The sequence below is a fragment of the Sturnira hondurensis genome, unplaced genomic scaffold (genome assembly GCF_014824575.4).
Source record: "Sturnira hondurensis isolate 20B ecotype Veracruz unplaced genomic scaffold, ASM1482457v3 Scaffold0022910, whole genome shotgun sequence".
Taxonomy (NCBI): domain Eukaryota; kingdom Metazoa; phylum Chordata; class Mammalia; order Chiroptera; family Phyllostomidae; genus Sturnira; species Sturnira hondurensis.
The window spans coordinates 7,425,044-7,443,244 of NW_028095541.1; the positions used below are offsets into that span (position 1 = coordinate 7,425,044).

General features: G+C 41.8%; 1 protein-coding gene across 1 annotated transcript in view; it reads left to right on the plus strand.

Moving 5' to 3' along the window:
* The window catches only part of ATP12A (ATPase H+/K+ transporting non-gastric alpha2 subunit), a 30,015-nt gene that overhangs the window by 4,854 nt on the left and 6,960 nt on the right, over nucleotides 1-18,201 (plus strand). The window contains exons 4-14 of the mRNA XM_037037201.1: nucleotides 1,431-1,634; nucleotides 2,428-2,541; nucleotides 3,490-3,624; nucleotides 3,749-3,866; nucleotides 4,105-4,373; nucleotides 5,540-5,738; nucleotides 5,903-6,012; nucleotides 7,658-7,792; nucleotides 13,254-13,446; nucleotides 15,190-15,365; nucleotides 16,062-16,198. Of these exons, the coding sequence (XP_036893096.1) occupies nucleotides 1,431-1,634; nucleotides 2,428-2,541; nucleotides 3,490-3,624; nucleotides 3,749-3,866; nucleotides 4,105-4,373; nucleotides 5,540-5,738; nucleotides 5,903-6,012; nucleotides 7,658-7,792; nucleotides 13,254-13,446; nucleotides 15,190-15,365; nucleotides 16,062-16,198 (1,790 nt within the window). The remainder of the gene's footprint in view (nucleotides 1-1,430; nucleotides 1,635-2,427; nucleotides 2,542-3,489; nucleotides 3,625-3,748; nucleotides 3,867-4,104; nucleotides 4,374-5,539; nucleotides 5,739-5,902; nucleotides 6,013-7,657; nucleotides 7,793-13,253; nucleotides 13,447-15,189; nucleotides 15,366-16,061; nucleotides 16,199-18,201) is intronic.

Below are 18,201 nucleotides of genomic sequence, written 5' to 3' on the forward strand. Positions count from 1 at the left end.
GCAGGACTGTGAGGCAAGCATGCCAATCAGGGAAGCAGCAGGAAGATGGGAAGGAAGAGAGGTTTAGGAGACACTGAGGTTTTGTTGTTGTTAAAGCACAGTCATCTCCATTTTCTCCCCATGATGCTGAGGTTTTTTAACAAATCCCTAATACAGCTGAGGAGAAAATGAGGGCAGGGAGTCAGGTAGTAGGCTGGGCCCTAGTGGGGGTGGGAGCAAGAGATTAGAGAAGGCAGTGGGAGGGAGAGGGGATGGTGAGTTTGAGGTTCTGGAAAAGGAATTGCAAAAGGCAGAGGGTGATGATATCAAGTCGGTGACTCCAAATCCAGTTACTCAACAACTGTGTGAACCTCTGCTACAGAAAAAGCAGTGGGCCCCGTACCAGACACAGATGAAGAAGGACGGGGTCCTTACCTCTAACTGCTTACAACGTAATTAGGGAGAGAAGTTATGTAAAAGACTTTCTCTATAAAAGGTAGTTTTGGGGGAAAACCCTTGTGGATGATAGTTCAGGATTTCAAGGCAGAACTCCACATGCCTGCGAATGAAGGGCTTCTGACAAGAAGTGACTGGCCATGTGTGCCTTAGGTTGGTAGGACTTATAAGTCGTAAGAACAAGAACTTAGAACTTAGGGTCAGTATCTAGAAAAGCACAAGACTTAGAGATGAAACATCAGCCAAGTGCCATATCAAAGTTCCAGAAGAGAGAGTATTTTCTGGATGCTACTGCATTAGCCTTCACCCTGGCGACTTGCTGATGTGATAGCCAGATTGCTGCTGTCTCTGGCTAAAATTTTAAGAAACAACCACCTTAGCAGAAAGAACATAGCAGCTCTGGGTCCAGATGCCTGGTCGAGTCCTGGTGACCTAAACACCATATGCCTCAAATTCCATGTCCGGAAGATGAGGATAATAATAGTCCCTTCTTCCGAGGATTATTTTGAAAAACAGTGAGTAAATATGTGGAGAACACTGCCCGGCTGACATTAGCATTAAATATACCTTTAAAAAAAGTGGTAATAATGAGCCATCATCCACTTTTCACAGGCCCTCCCTGGGCATGGTGACTCCTCCCCAAAACTTGCAGAAGTATGATGTCTAACTCAAGGCAGGACAAGTGTCTAATTTTGTATGAGGGTTTTTGTTCATTTGTTTTTTTATTGTTTTAATTTTAATTCTTTTCCTTTACAATTGGCATTCGATATTTTATTAGTTCAGATATACAGAATAGTGGTTAGACATTTGTATAACTTGTGAAGTGGTTCCCCGCCCCCCACACACACAATAAGTCTAGTACCCACCTGGCACCATACATAGTTGTTACAATACTATTGATTGTATTCCCTATGCTGTACTTTACCTCCCCTGACTACTTTGTAACTGCCAATTTGTACTTCTTAATTCTGTTGGGTTTTGCTCACCTTTTTCAGGGTCTCTCCAGCACCCAAGCTGCTGAGCTCCTGGCTCGGGATGGGCCCAACACCCTCTCTCCTCCCAAGGAAACACCAGAGATTATCAAGTTTCTGAAGCAGATGGTGGGGGGGTTCTCCATCCTTCTGTGGGTGGGAGCCATCCTGTGTTGGATTGCATATGGGATCCAGTACTCTAACGACAAATCCTCATCCCTAGACAATGTAAGGCACTTGGGTCTCCTGTGTGGTTTTGCTGAATTAGTAACAGGGAAAAACAGATTTATAAAGTGAGGTCTTTCATGAGTAGAGCCCTGGGTGGAATCAAGAGTCTCCCACTGACGAGTCACTGCTTTGGTTTGGGAAAATCAATTATTTTCCCAGCTGTAAAATAGAAATTATATCTGACTTCCTGTTGTCTCAGAAGCAGTATGAATATGAATTTTAAAAAGAGAGAGAGAAAAGGAAACATTATAAGTTGTTAAGTAAAAAAATGTATATGTATACGAAGTATTTTGGGGCTCTGCCTCCTGAAATCTAATTCTCTCCCTTTAATATGGGAAGCACATGTGCCTGCTTATCACTGGGCGGCAAAACCACACAACCTCACTGGCCAACATGAAGCTGAGAGAAAGGAGTCAGATGCAAAGGGCCACATACTGTAATTCCACTGGTATGACCTGCCCAAACAGACACAACCTGGAGACAAAGCAGATCACTGGTTGCTAGGGGTGGGGGCAGGAGCGGGGAAGCTGGCAGTGGGCAGAAGGGGTCTTACTGGGATGTTGGAAATGGCCTAAAATTGGATTGTGGTGATTGTTGCAGCTTCAATAAACAATTGTATAAATGTTTTAAAAATCATTGAATTATAGTTTTCAAATGGATACATTTTGTGGCCTATTAATTACGCCAGGACACAACTGCCATCTCTCTGGCCTTCCTGTGAGGAGCTTTAGCCCTGGGGTCTGGTTTACCCTGAAGCTGCTTTCTCTGACCAATGCCTCTCCTCCTGACCCAGGTGTACTTGGGCTCCGTGCTCGCACTGGTCGTCATTTTAACAGGGATCTTTGCTTACTACCAAGAGGCCAAGAGCACCAACATCATAGCCAGCTTCAGTAAAATGAGTCCACAGGTGAGTGGCAGTTGTCTCTCTCCTGCCTCTGCATGACTTCAGGTGAGGAGAGTCGGGCCTTGAAAGCATGGGGTTCCTGCTCAGGCCAAGCTCCATCCTTTGCTCTCTGAGAAGTCTTGGGCAAATGACCTAATCTTTCTGAACCCCCATTTCCTCAGGGATTTGAGATGATCAATGAGGTAAGAGACAAGAAAATGCTTAGTCAAGAGTATAGTAGGATGGAAACATTAGTTATTGCACAACATTGTCTGTTACTGCCCAGGGGTGTGGTGAGCTAGTTGTTCTGACAAAAGTCATTCAGGTAGTCTGGTACCTGAGGTCTGGCACCAGTCTGGTAGCCAAGGACGTCAACCCATGACTTTTTTTTTGGTCTGTGATCTTGGCTGCCACTGCTGAGCTGAGCTTCACTGCATGTTGCCCCAGAATGCTCTCAGTGGGGGGAGAGGCACTGTAGCCATGTCCCCAAATAGACCCCGGTAGTTGTCCTCTAGGGAGACCTGTGTACCACTGTTGACAGTAGGAAAACCACATGGTCCCTGGGCTCCAAAGCTACCAGTTATATGGGACTCTGCAATCTTCTGTGCTAATGAATGGGGGATTCACCTCCCCCTCCAGTAAGGTTTTCCTGACCTGAGCGAGATTATTAAGCCCTTTGGTTCAACCTTCAGGGTTCTTCCTTGACATCCCAGCCTAGAGTTTTCATCCCTTTTAGTCAGACCCAGGCTGTCCCTTTCCTGTATCTGCCCACAATACATTGTATGGATCCAAGAATATCACTAGGACCTCCTCCTCAAGAAAAAAATGATTCTTAGGGTCTTCACACCCAAGTCAAAGTCTTTTGTTTTATCTTTTGCCATTCTGACTGCCGCCTGAGTTTGAGTATAGAGTAGCTGGGAGAGTGTCAGCATCATTGCAGATCTGAAGTGTCTACCACATTTTCTTTTGCAGCAAGCACTTGTCATTCGAGATTCAGAGAAGAAGATCATTCCAGCAGAGCAGCTGGTTGTGGGGGACATAGTGGAGATTAAAGGAGGGGACCAGATCCCTGCAGACATCAGGCTACTATTCACCCAGGGGTGCAAGGCAAGTGTCAGGGCTGAGGATTAGGCTGCTCACTGTCTTGCATTCTGTCGTTCTTCCAGCTCTCAATATATCTGGGTCGGGGGACACAGTACCTCATATTGAACTTTTTCACAATTTCTTCTAGGTCGACAACTCATCTCTCACGGGGGAGTCTGAGCCCCAGCCCCGCTCCTGTGAGTTCACCCACAACAACCCCCTGGAGACAAAGAATATTGGCTTCTATTCCACCACCTGTCTGGAAGGTAAGTCTGGCTGGCTCTCCGGAGCCCTTTGGGCTCTATGTTTGTGTCTCTTTCCATGTTTTATACAAAGCTTGTCCAAGAGAAAACCTGAAATTGCAGGGCCTAGAGAACTGATGTTGACCTTTGTAATATCATGTGCTAATTGATCACGTAAGCCAACAAAAGAGAGGCAAATGAGCAGGCTGTGGTCCTCTCCTAGCTGAGGACTTTTGGAATAAAATGTCCATTTCAATTGTAGGCACAGCAACTGGCATGGTCATCAACACGGGTGATCGCACCATCATTGGCCAGATCGCCTCACTGGCTTCAGGAGTTGGGAATGAGAAGACACCCATTGCCACTGAGATCGAGCACTTTGTTCACATGGTAGCAGGAGTAGCCATCTCCATTGGCATCCTTTTCTTCATCATTGCAGTGTCCATGAAGTATCATGTTCTGGACTCCATCATTTTCCTCATTGGTATCATTGTGGCCAATGTGCCTGAGGGCCTCCTGGCCACTGTCACTGTGAGTCCATGCTGCTAAGTGGCCTGTCCTCTGACCCTGTTAATACATGCCCCCTTCTATGCTAGGGGAGCTCCCACCAAAAACTCTGGGTCTCCTCCAGCTCAGAGCAACACTCCCTCCCTGTCAAGACAACCAGGAAACAATATGAATTGAGTATTTCTTAGAGGGACAGAAGGAATTGTAAGGTTGTTCATATTTGAATGCATTGTCCTCGAAAACTTTCCATTTTCATTTAGGGTCTCTATCTGCAAATCGCACATGTAACTTTGCCCCTTAAGATCTAGATAAGACAGACTCAAAACACCAGTCACAGATTTTCAAGCAGTTGGATGCCTTCTGTACATTTCCACAACTTCCTTGGCATTTTCTACAGCTGAGGAATTTAGGCACATTGTTTACCTAATTTCTCTTTCCTCTGACACACACAGTTGCACAAATTCCTTCCCTTTTTTCTGCAGAGAAATTCAACCCTTTCTTATACCTTCCCCCAAATTCAGTTGTGGGCCTCCCTTTGTAGACCCCAATCAATTCATCCCCAAACAAAGGGGCCCATGGTTTCAGGGTAATAAGGTAGCTTCAGATCATTCATTGGTCTGCTGTTGTCCTCAGCAAAGATGGACAGAGAAAGTATCTGAACTACAGGTCTCTTCTGATTCCAGAAGGTAGTAATTTGAAGTAATTGAGCCCAAAGAAACCTTTGAGATCTGGGGGGTTTAGAAGAGAGAGCTAAGAGCCTTTAAAATCTGGATCTCTTAAAATAAAATACTAACACTGCTTGGTTCACCAAAGCAAAAAGTGAACATTTGGGACAAGCTCTTTGGGACAAACCTTATGTATTCACCGTTTTGCCCAACAGAGTCTGGGCAGCCAAAGCTCCCTCTATAATACACATGCATATGGTCCATAGCAACCTGGCTTGGCTTTGCTACCTGTGGGTTCCTCAGGATCAGTTTCTTCAAGGGGTGAAGAGACAAGAGAAGTATCCCAGGTTTAATAAGAATTGTGGCATGTAGGGTTTATCAGCCACTGCCTCTGTATTGATAGCTCTGTCCTGAAACTAGTCCTGTTGAAACCTGTTGAACAGGACTATTGAAACTAGACCTGTTCTAGCTATTTTTGTTGTTGTTGTACTTGTATTCAAATGGGTTTTTCTCTCTTCTGTCCAGGTGACTCTGTCACTGACAGCAAAACGGATGGCCAAGAAGAACTGCCTGGTGAAGAACCTGGAAGCAGTGGAGACGCTGGGTTCCACCTCCATCATTTGCTCAGATAAGACAGGGACTCTGACTCAGAACAGAATGACTGTGGCCCATCTGTGGTTCGATAATCAGATCTTTGTGGCTGACACCAGTGAAGACCATTCAAGTAAGTCTTCTGGAGAACAGCCTGGCCCAAACCTTCGGGCTGGAGAAGAAGGGCACTCCCAAGTGTGGCAGTGTTGGGTGAGCAGTCTCAGAATTGTGTGAATAGTTTGGTTGTAGAGAGTGAGCTCAGAACCCACTGCATCCCCTCTGCTTTCTTTTTTCCAGAGCAAACTTTTGATCAAAGCTCTGAAACCTGGGCCTCCTTATCAAAGATAATCTCATTGTGTAACCGAGCTGAGTTCAGACCAGGACAGGAAAGTGTTCCCATCATGAAGGTAAGGCATCTGCATTGCTCGGTCTTAAACCACAGTCAATTTGAAGTCACTTTCCCTGTTCTGACTTGATGCTAGGTTTAATCTCTTCAACACAGGAAAGCTTGTACTAGTAAGAGCAAGACCTGCTTCCAAGACCTACAGAAGACCTCCTTCATTCTAACTAGCTTTGCAACATCACAGAGAGGTCTAAAGGTCTCAGACTGATCTCAATCCTTTGAAAATTTTATCTCATTCCAGAAAATGAATGTGCCCTTAAGTTACTTTCCTGACTTCTTAATCAGATAAGTAGATATGATAAAAAATTGTTATTGTATAAACACCATTCACTGAATTTTAAAATATAATTGGATGGAAATAAAAGGATTGATCTTAGCACACAATCTTCTTGGCAGCAGATGCTCTAAGGGGTCCTGGAATATTGGAATATGCAATAAACTAGCTTCCTCTTTCCCTTTGCCTCACTTCCTCTCTCTGTTGTCCTCTCTTTCTCTCTTCTACTACCTCCCTAATAAGTCACTGAATCTATACCCCCTGTGCCAAATCTATGACAAATTTCTATTTGCCATTTGTTTTCTTTATTGACTGTTTATTTTCTTATATTTTTGTTTGCTTTTCTTTCTCTATCAGCTTATCAGTTATCTTCATGGCCAATCACTTTGCTGTCTTTCAAATCCTTATGTCCAGTTCTAACTTCTCACCTTAACTTCATGGATCTCCAGCTAGCTGTGTTTCCACTTAGAAGTTTTGACTATTAGACTCTCAACAAATTTTGTCCCAATTTTTCTGTTTTTCTGTGACATCACCATTTTACTTGTCATCTGGGCCAAAACTTTTAGAAATCATCTTTACTTTCTCCTCACAAAGTGCTATCATTCTTGCTTCAAAACATCTATAATTTTACATTTCTATTGTCACCAATACCTTGCATTTAAATAACTGTGTCAGCCTCGTACTTGTCCTGTGCACTCTGGTTTATATCTCCCCCAGTCTTTCTTGCATGACACTGATTTTCCTTAAAAACTGCATTAGATAAAAAATGTTACTTAACTTTGTTTAAAAATTTCCTTTGCTTCTCTGTTTACTGCTTCTCAAATTCAGACCTCAACCTGCCTTTCAGGGCCCTCCACATCCATTTGTTCTTCTGGTGCTTATGCCAGAAGTCTTCTGCTTCTTGCCTCCATTTGTGACATTTTGGCTTCAAGAAGGCTTTCTTCTCCTCTCTTTTCAAGATCTAGCTCCCAACTACTTTTTTCATGAAACCCTTTAGCTGTCAGAGCTCTGAGTCTGAGATTTGCTAATGCCTAGTACTAGGTGGCATCACTCAAGATATAAGGATATGTTTACTGATTTTAGAGAGGAAGGGGGCGGGGGAGACAGACAGACTCCGGAAATGTGAGAAAAACATCGATTGGCCACCAGGGATGGAACCCACAATATTTGGTGCATGAGATGACACTCCAACTGACTCACTTTAACACTCTTACCATGATCTTAACTCAGTCACAACTGTGTGACATCGTTTTGTCTCCCCAGCTAGATGCTAAGCTTATTAGTAAGGCAACATGTTGGTTCATTGAAAATAATCCTGAAAGAACCAGATTGTGTGCTGCATAAATATATATTTTTAATCTCTTTTGATTCTCAGAGAGTTGTGGTTGGAGATGCCTCAGAAACTGCTCTTTTGAAATTTTCAGAGGTGGTTTTGGGTGATGTGATGGACATTAGAAAAAGAAACCACAAAGTAGCAGAAATCCCTTTTAACTCCACCAACAAATTTCAGGTGAGTTGTTCCTCACAAGAGAATCTATGTTATGATGAGAACAGCGTTTCTACCTGGAAGTACTCTTAGGTTAGTATGGATTTTGAGTGACACTTGATTTCAAAAACAGTCCTCCAAAATGGACAGGCTTGATGTCTGATAAATTTGAAACAAGTTTTTTCTTGCTGGCCTGAAACAGGTAGACAAAAAGAATCTGGTTGGCCAGGCTGCTCCTGGAACAATCTATGTCTATTACAGGCACACTCACATATACCCTCACTTACACACGCGCACACACACACGACCCTGCGGGGTGACTAGCACAAGTGAAGGGCAATGGCCAGAGCCCAAAGGGTAAATGAAATGTGAGGGCGGAGGGATAGCTTACTGTGCCCTCAGTTTTTGTCAGGTGACTCACATACATTGTCTTATTGATCCTCACATAAGTGCATGAAATAGGACTAATTAATCCCAATTTAAAGGTAAGGAAACAGGCCCCTGAGTGTGCTGATGTCACCAGACTCGCATCAGCATCAAAGCATCACAACCAGTTTTCACACATCTGTTTGGCTCCTGAGAGCCTGCTGTTTCTACCACATAACTCAGAGGAAGAACAGCTTTGCTCAGGCCATATGACAAAGCCTTGCTCTTTACCAAACCAGTGAGGAGTCTCTCCGGTGGCCAGCCATGTGCTTTCCAGTTCAACCCCACAGGGATCTTCTTTCTACTCATTTTTCAGGAAGAAAATGGCTGTTCTTGTCTGGATGTCTCCTCTAAATTCAGGGTTGACCAAAAACCAACACCACTGTCTTCCTGTGTTTGGACAAATAGCAGTGTGTATGTAGCCCAAGGTCCTGCTGTTGATGGCTTTTCCAGTAGACTCCAGCAATGACAGTCATTATGATTTGGTCTTTGCATTAACACTAAAGTGTATAAATAGCATAGCCATGTTTGTGTCAGAGTTTCTGGTGATTACACTGTCATTTTGTTTAGATGGAAAAGAAATGGTTGTTGCAAACACCTTTGTGGATAATGCACCAATGAAGAACTACAGTTAGCCAAATAGACAATCAGCAAAATTGTGCAATGTCGAACTTTAAAACTAGGAAAGCAGATCTCTTGTTCAAAACTTCAATGAAAATAGAATAAGTCACAATCCTAAAATAACAATAGTAATCATAGCCTGTGTGCTAACTTCCATATGTATTAAATCACTCAGTTCTTACCACAGCTCTGTAAGGTAGAGAGCGAGGTTCAGAGCTATATCACATAGCTGGTAAGGGCCAGAGCCAGGACTCACACATGCTCTTCACAGTAGGGAGTCTATGCTCTTTTGCAGTAGGTTGAATGGCCTTGCAGGCAGGAACAAGACTCAGAATCCTTCATCTATTCCAGTAAAAACATCCTTTGTCATATGATAAATGAGGAAAAGCAGGTCCCATGAGGCCTCATGTGTGAAAAAATAAAGCAAGAAAATGGGCTACCAGAGTTGAGACCAGAAAGAAAAGAGGGCCTGTGTATGTTTCTGCTGATAAGGCCAAAGCACCTCTTTGGATGTTGTTGCTGCCATTTTAACTCTACCCTTGAGCATTAGATGTCACGACCTTAGAAATTTTCAGTCAACTGAAGGAAACAAAGTGGAAAGTCTATGTCTTATTGACCTTAAAATAGCAATTCCCCAAACTGAGACTGGTCCATGAAGAGACTTTCAGTAGTTTATGGCAAATTGCATTTTTAGGACAATATTTTATAAAGTTTTATGTGAAGATGAATCTGTTCATTTAAATGATTATCCTTTATATCCTTCATGATCAGGGTGGGTCTCACACCTGGCATCCCGAATTAAACATCCCCCATCCCCAACTCCACCAGGGACCTGCTACTGTGTGACCTTCATGTGTCATTTACCCTTTTCACATTGAGCTTTCTGCCTTGGAGTTGGCCTGCAGGGAACGGATCTGCAACCCAGGCATGTGCCCTGACTGGGAATCGAACTGCGATCTTGTGGTTCACAGGCCTGCGCTCAATCCACTGAGCTACAACCAGCCAGGGCACCTACCTTGGAAAGGGCGATAAGAGTACTTACAGCCTTAGGGCAGTTCTGAGAATTATGTGAGTAACTGTAAGCATGCAGAACAGCAAACATTATATGTGTTTATTATTCTTACTTTTTAAACATTAAAATGCTCTAGCTTTGAGAAAATGAGACTGATAGTAGATGGGAGGTTTTCTGTTTGGTTTGATTTGGTTGGTTAGTTCTTTTTAACTTCTTTACTTAGCTATGAGGTGGGGGGGGGGAAGCTGGCAAATCTATGTTTGCCCTCTATTTTTTTTATTGTACTCGTGTGTGATGTCTGAAAGTTTAAGAACTACCGATTTAGAATCAACTGATAGACCCAAATGGTAGAACTTTTCTCTTAAACTTATTAATTCTATCTCAAATACTCTAGCTTCCTGAAATTTCTTTTCTTCAAGTATATCTTATTGATTATGCTATTATAGTTGTCCCATTTTTTTCTCCCTTTTATCCCCCTCTACCCTGCATCCCCCTGCCCTCCAGCATTAGCTCTCCTTAGTTAATGTCCATGGGTCATATATATAAGTTCTTTGGCTTCTCCATTTCCTATGCTATTCTTAACCTCCCCCTGTCTATGTTGTACCTACCATTTAAGATTCTTATTCCCTGTGCCTTTTCCCCCATTCTCCCCTCTCCCCCTCCCTGCTAATAGCCCTCCATGTGATCTCCATTTCTGTGGTTCTGTTCCTGTTCTAGTTGTTTGCTTACTTTTTGTTTTCATTTTTTAGTTTGTTGTTGGTAGTTGTGATTTTGATGTCATTTTATTGTTCATATTTTTTATTACCTTCTTTTTCTTAGATAAATCCCTTTAACATTTCATTTAACAAGGGCTTGGTGATGATGAACTCCTTTAACTTGACCTTATGCGGGAAGCACTTTATCTGCCCTTCCATTCTAAATGATAGCTTTCCTGGACAGAGTAATCTTGGATTTAGTTCCTTGCCTTTCATGACTTTGAATACTTCTTTCCGGCCCCTTCTTGCCTGCAAGGTTTCTTTTGAGAAATCAGCTGATAGCCTGTGGGAACTCCTTTGTAAGTAACTGTCTCCTTTTCTCTTGCTGCTTTTAAGATTCTCTCCTTATCTTTAATCTTGGGTAATTTAATTATGATGTGTCTTGGTGTGTTCCTCCTTGGATCCAACTTTTTTGGGACTCTCTGAGCTTTCTGAAGTTCTTGGAAGTCTATTTTCTTCTCCAGATTGAGGAAGTTTTCCTTCATTATTTGTTCAAATAAGTTTTCAATTTCTTGCTCTTCCTCTTGTCCTTCTGGCACCCCTGTGATTCAGATGTTGAAATAGTTAAAGTTGTCCCAGATGTTTCTAAGTCTCTCCTCACATTTTGAATTCTTGTTTCTTCCTTCTGTTCCAAATTGTTGATTTGAGTTCTGGATTCCTTCCCTTCACTGTTGTTCCCTGTATATTTTTCTTTATTTCACTTTGTATAGCTTTCACTTCTTCCTTTATTTTGCACCTGTACACAATATTTCTGGTAATTAGTATTAATTACCAGTGTTTTGAACTCTGTATCTGATAGGTTGGCTATCTCCTTGTCCTCTAGTTCTTTTTTCTAGAGTTTTGATCTTCTATGATATCTTTCATTTGTGCTATTTTTCTTCATCTCAGTCCATCAGTCTGGTTGAATGTTTTTTCTTTAACTCCTTGGTTTTCAGACTTCCATACAGTTGATGTTTTTGCAGTTCTGGATTATTTTTTTTTAATTGTTTGTTGTCCTTCTTTTGGTTGTGCAAGGATGTAAAGCGTATCTACCTACACCTTGATCATAACCAGAAGTCCCAGCTTTCTTAAATTTCTTTTGAGAGCTTAAAAAAGTACCTAGTATACAATAAGGGATGTGTAAAAGTTATCCATTTACTGTTATCTATACCTTTTTTCACACTTTCCCCAATTATCTTTTTTCTCTTTCTTTTCTTCATTTCTATTAAAACAGAGCATCTAGTCACAGTTTTATATTCACCATATAATGTTTTCAAAAAAGTTTTTTTCCTAAACTCTTTCTTTCTCATTTTTTTATTGTTCAAGTACAGTTGTCTCCATTTTCCCCCCACCATTCTCCCCTGCCCCACCCACCCTCACCTTCCATCCTAAACCCTACCCATGTTTGGCTTTGTTTACAGGTCTTTTATCCATGTTCCTTGACTACCCTTCCCCTTCTTTCTGCCATTATCCCCTTCCTCCCTTCCCTCTTGTTACTGTCCATTTGTTCTTTATTTCAATGTCTGGTTGTATTTTACTTGCTCTTTTGTTTTGTTGATTGGATTCCTCTTATAGGTGAGATCATATGGTATTTGTCTTTCACCACCTGGCTTATTTTACTTAGCATAATGCTCTCCAGTTCCATCCATACTGTTGCAAAGGGTAGTAGCTCCTTCTTTCTTTCTGCTGCATAGAATTCCATTATGTAAGTGTACCATAGTTTTTTGATCCACTCATTTACTGATGGGCACCTAGGTTGCTTCCATCACTTGGCTATTGTAAATTGTGCTGCTATGAACATTGGGGTGCATAGATTCTTATGGATTGGTGTTTCAGGGTTCTTAAGATATAATCCCAGCAGTGGAATTGCTGGGTCAAAAGGAAGTTCCATTTTTAGTTTTCTGAGGAAATTCCATGTTGTTTTTCACAGTGGCTGCACCAGTCTGTACTCCCACCGACAATGTACTAAGCCAACTATCTTATTAAGATGAGTCTAGAAGGGGAATTACTAGGTCAAAGGATATTGATGTAAGAATTGTAATACCTGTGACCTAACTCTCCTCCTGAAAGCCTCAACATGAGACTGCCCACTTCCTCAGACCCCTACCATTTTCTCTCATATCCTGGTAGTAAAAGTGGATCAATGAGGAGATCAAGAGGCTGCTGCTCACAATCGGGAGGTAGAGATAGGAGTTGAGATAAGATGGTTTACAACTCCTAATCCCCATGGGCACCCCTGCAGATCTCATTCAAGACAGAAGATGTCACTAGCTGACAGCCCCATCTGGCTCCCCTCAAGCAACCACTTAGTTTGCACTCAGAGTGCCCTGCTGGGCTGAGACTAGATGGTTGAGTCCAGATCTCTTGCATATCACTTGGCCAGAAAATGAAAAGGAGAAAACCTGCCTGTAGAATTCCTCCCTTACATTTCAAGGATAAGTAGCCCAGCAAGAAAAATGGTTGTTTCATCCTGTCATGTTGCTAACTGAAAGATCTGTATAGTGGAGGTGGGGAGCACGCGGGGGGCAGGGGGGGGCCTGGGATGGGAGCGGGGGATGAAAAACTGTACTTGAACAATAATTAAATAAAAAAATATTTTAAAAAAGATCTGTATAGTTCAGGCCTTCAGTAATGGAGACAGTGTCATGTCTCACTAGCATGCTGTACTTATGCTTACTTCCTTCCCTCCCAGCTCTCCATACACAAGACAGATAACACCACTGACAAGTGCTTCCTCATGGTGATGAAAGGGGCTCCTGAGAAGGTCTTAGAGAAGTGCAGCACCATCATGGTCAATGGCCAGGAGCAGCCTCTGGACAAGAGCACAGCCGAGGCCTTCCATACTGCATACATGGAGCTGGGAGGTCTAGGGGAGCGTGTCCTGGGTGAGCTCTTGGTGGGAGAAGCCTTATATGTTACCTGTTCAGTGCAAGGCTCTGTACTACATCATGGCACAAGATGAGACAGGCTGACCATCCAGCAGAGTAGCTAGGGCATCCACAGGACTCACAGAAAGAAGAATGATAGACAGATAAGAGAATACGACATGATAGCAGCAAAGAGGGTGGGGTTGTCTCCAGGTCAGAAAAATCTGGGAAGATTCTATGGAAAAAGTCACATTTAAACTGGACCCTAAATTATAATATTTGAAGGAAAGTGAGGGATAGGATTCACAGTGGAGGGAACAACATAGGCCAAGGCCCAGAGGTAGAAGGAGGGGAGCTGTAAGCATTGTCAGGGAGCTAGTCAGTGTGGAGTGTTGCAGAACAGTGGAGATGATGTCATCCTGGGAGGTAGGGCTGGAAAGATAGTCTGGAGTTCAAGCTATGGAGAGCTTATTTGGGTGAGGAACTGGGTTTCCTTCTATAGTCAGGCAGAGCCACTGGAGACTTTGCAGCTGATAAACTGATCAGAGTCAGTGTTTTCTAAAGGATCATAGTTGGCAGCATCAGGGAGCAGAGTGGTGCGGGTCACCTCATTCAGGTGACAGAAGACAGGAATTTGATCTAAGGCAGTGGGAACATGAAGGACAGGTCAGATACCAGAAATTTTTTAGAGGCAAAATTAGTAAGACTTATCACCTAATTATAGGAGAAAAGTAAGGTTTAAAAATATTAAACATTTTTAAATTAGTGATTAAGGGACAATACTACTAGTAAGAGAGACAGGGGCCATTAGAGGTAGAAGAAATTGTAGAAATACAACCACTGTGGCAGGAGCCAAATTGTGGTCACTTCAGTAATATCACAGAGTATGCCCTGTTGTAACACTTATGGGTCAACAGAGTGGCACCTCTGAACTACAGGACGGTGAATTCAAGGTAACAAGTTCATAGTCGATGATAAAGCTCATTAGACATCATGAAAGTTCTTGCCAGTAGAGATGGAATTTATCAAATGTGTGTTTCTAAAAGATATTTGAGTTTATAAAATAAGTAAAATATATAAATAAGATGATAATGCTTTAAGCAAGCCTCAAATAGCCTACAGTTCCAGGTAGTCTTTTCAGGGCAAGATTAATACTCATCTAACTAGAGTCACTCCAGCAACCTCATGTTTGACCTCTTAGACCCTGTGCTTTACTGAAACATGTAATGTAGTGGACCATGATAAGAATAAATTTCATGTGAAAGCTGATGAGAATGTCACACAAGCTTGGAAATTCCAGAAGACACAGGAATCTGCCTAAATGGTCTTCCCACCCTACCCCCAGTCCTTCTTAATGCCTCTCTCAAGAGTCAGCTCACATACTACCTCCTTGGGGAAGTTTTTCCTGACTCCCTGGGTGGCTGAAGTATAGCTGTCCTCAGTAACACTCACCATGCTCTATTATGCTTTTCCTTTCATGTCTTCATTCCCACACTCAGCTGGGACATCTTCAGAAGTAAAGGCTATCCCTTCACAGTCTTCATAACCTTAAAACATAACAGAAAACTTAAATGGCATATGAATTATTTTCAGATGAACCATTTCTTTGCTAAAAACATGCATTATGGAACTGAAAGATGAGTTCTGGTAGACTCTATTGGTAAAAGAGTAAAGGACTGAGTATGTGTGAAAATGTTCCTCCTTTTCTCATGTCATTTCATAGCCTAGTTTCACTGACTCCCAAATTCATGCCCATTCTAGGTTTCTGTCATCTCTACCTGCCAGCAGACAAGTTTCCAGAAACCTATTCCTTTGATGTCGACACCATGAATTTCCCCACGTCCAATCTCTGTTTTGTGGGGCTCTTGTCAATGATTGATCCCCCTCGGTCCACTGTCCCAGATGCAGTCACCAAATGCCGGAGTGCAGGGATCAAGGTGGGAGTTACCTTTCTGACTTTAGAAGTCTTCCATGGATGTTGCATTCCTTCCTAAGAACATTTGTCAGAAGAGATACTCAGTATTTAGGTCTTTTCAAGTAAATACCATATTTCCTTTTTAAAAATCTCTACTTTCATCATACTAAGATTTCAGTAACTACAATAAAAGCAAAATAATTGTGTCTATGTGGAATCAACCACAATCATAACTATAGTGAGAAGCAAGCTAACTCCCTGTGCCGCGAGGTAGCCATATTTTGCTCTAGAGTATATAGACAGTAAAAGATTTTATTACTATATCTTGAGGTTCAGCTTCCATAATCCATTTGCCTTCATGATTCCTAAGTCAAAATCTTCATTCTATTACTATGTTAATATGGAGACTGTGGAAGGCATGTGAGCCTGTTCCAGCCTCTCACAAACACAGCAACATCATAGGGAAAGGGCTTCTGTTAATCAAAGGAGGAAATGCAAGAAGCTTAGGAGCAAGGATAGATCCAGTGAGATCAATCAGTGTGTCCTTAAAAGACAGTTGTATCTTTGATCTAAAGATCAAGAATTCTCTGTGAGGGCTGACCGGTCATCACTAACCATGTTCTACTAGGTAATGGCAGAGCAGGTGATACTGAACTGCCCTTACTCTGGCCACCCAGTCCCTCATCATTCTCATGCCTTCTCCATGTTTGTTTTCTAGGTTATTATGGTTACAGGTGATCATCCAATTACAGCTAAAGCTATTGCCAAGAGTGTAGGTATCATTTCAGCCAACAGTGAGACTGTGGAAGACATTGCAAAACGCCTCCACATTCCTGTAGAGCAAGTTAACAAACGGTAAGTAACCACAGAACCAATGTGGCAGAAACTCAAGTTTAGTGGGACCCTTTTGGCTAAAAAGAGCTGTACAATTTGGAGTAAACCCCATTTTTGCCAAACACTCTCTCAAGGTGATGCTAGGCTGGTTTCCTCAATAACTCATATCCATTCATTCGCTCATAATTTTATTTAACACCTAATATGTGCCAGGCACTGTATTCATAATTTAAAAATTATCTTTTATGTATTCCTTCTATGAAATTGCAAAAACCAATAAAGTAGATCTGAAAACTTAAGTGTCTAATTTACAGTGAGAAAAACTGAAACAAAGAGTTGATACGAAATGACTTGCCAGTGATCTAACATAATCGGGAGTATTAAAAACCTTTTGGGTTGTGTACACTTCTTTTTTGGGCGAGGGGAGGGGGAAGCAAATATAGCAGAAGCTTCCTAAGGAAAGATTTGGCTTTTCCCTGTGTTAATTCTTTCCATAATCAATTGTTGAGTGCCAGCTATGTACCAGGCACCTTGCTAGCCACTGGAACTAGAGTAACACACTGGACACTATCCCCACCCTGGGGGAGCTTTCATGCTTGCTATCTAACAAGAATGGCAGAAAGTCAAAATTGATTATGTTATGATGAGTACAATGAAGGAGACACAGGGGACAGAGGAGCTGGCAGTATGGAGAGATTTAACTGGTAATTTAAATGATTAATGACTTCAGGTCTCATTGTCAAAATAAATGTCATTGGCTTTACTATACTTTCATGCATTTGAGGGAAACAGGGAAAGACCAGTGAACCTCTTGTAGTTTATCCAAGAATTCATGCCTTTTAAGAATACAGAGCTGTCAGGTAATAAATTATCACCAGGCCAAAGAATTACTAAGTAAAGCAACCAAACAGAGTTACAGCCTGCACACAACAATCATATGTGAAATCTAAGTGTCTTTTTTTGTAGAAATAACATTAATTCATGAAACACAGGTTTAGAGCTTTTATTTGTTTTGTTTTGTTTTTTAAATAATAGAATTATACATTTTCACACAAGTCACACACTAAACAGGAAAGTGGAGTGGATACTTTTGTGAATATTTTCAGTTATCCACTCTATCAACTCTAGCTTCATGCTCATTTAATAAGCGGATTTTTTGCAGCTGTTGGGGAAAAGGAACCACCCCTTCCTTCTTATCCTACTTTTGTATTTCTTACCAGAACTTAGAAGACTTGTGATTTGAGTCAAGTGCTAGAATTCCAATATTTAGCACCAATGGAAAAAACAGACCTAAAAAAGCTCAAAACTTTAAAGATGTAACGAAAAAGACATGCAGTGCTTTGCACAGAGTGTTTAGGCTGAAATTTTAAGACCAAAATGTGAAGCATTAGTGAAGGAAAGATGGGGCAGCAAGACCAGTGAAGGCATTTGGGCAGTGGAGGGCATGTGGGCTCAGAACTGAATGGAAGGCTGGAGGAGAGAGCCACTGGGGACATGAGGCAGAACAGCGGGGGCTGCACCTGGCCTTACCAGCTACACCTGGGGTCTGTTCTAAGCACAGTGGAAAGCCTTTAAAGAATTTTATTAGAGAATAACACAATCAGATGTGAATGATCAGTAGTTTCTAGAACCTTCTTTTTAGAGTCATCAGAAAACAGTTTTCCTTAAATAAGACCTCAAAAAACATTTTTTCCTCCATAGCTCTTTGCATAGTAGATACTCTGTAAATATGAAATACACAATAACAAGAAATTGTTACCATGTTTTGGTTGAATTCCAGGACCCAAAATATGTAAACAGGCAAAGTTGGGTTTTTTTTTAATCCTCCATTTACTTGTTAAGTAAAATATAGCCCAGGAAGTACCACTTTTCACCTGGTCCTACCAGGAAAAGACTACTTGGTTATTCCTGTTGGGGAAAATGGCTTTCTTTTTTTAGCCTCAGTTTACTGTCTTGAAATGGAGACCAAAGTGTCCTCAGTACTTAAAAACTCTCTCATCCTGCTCGAGTATTCAGCGTCAAAG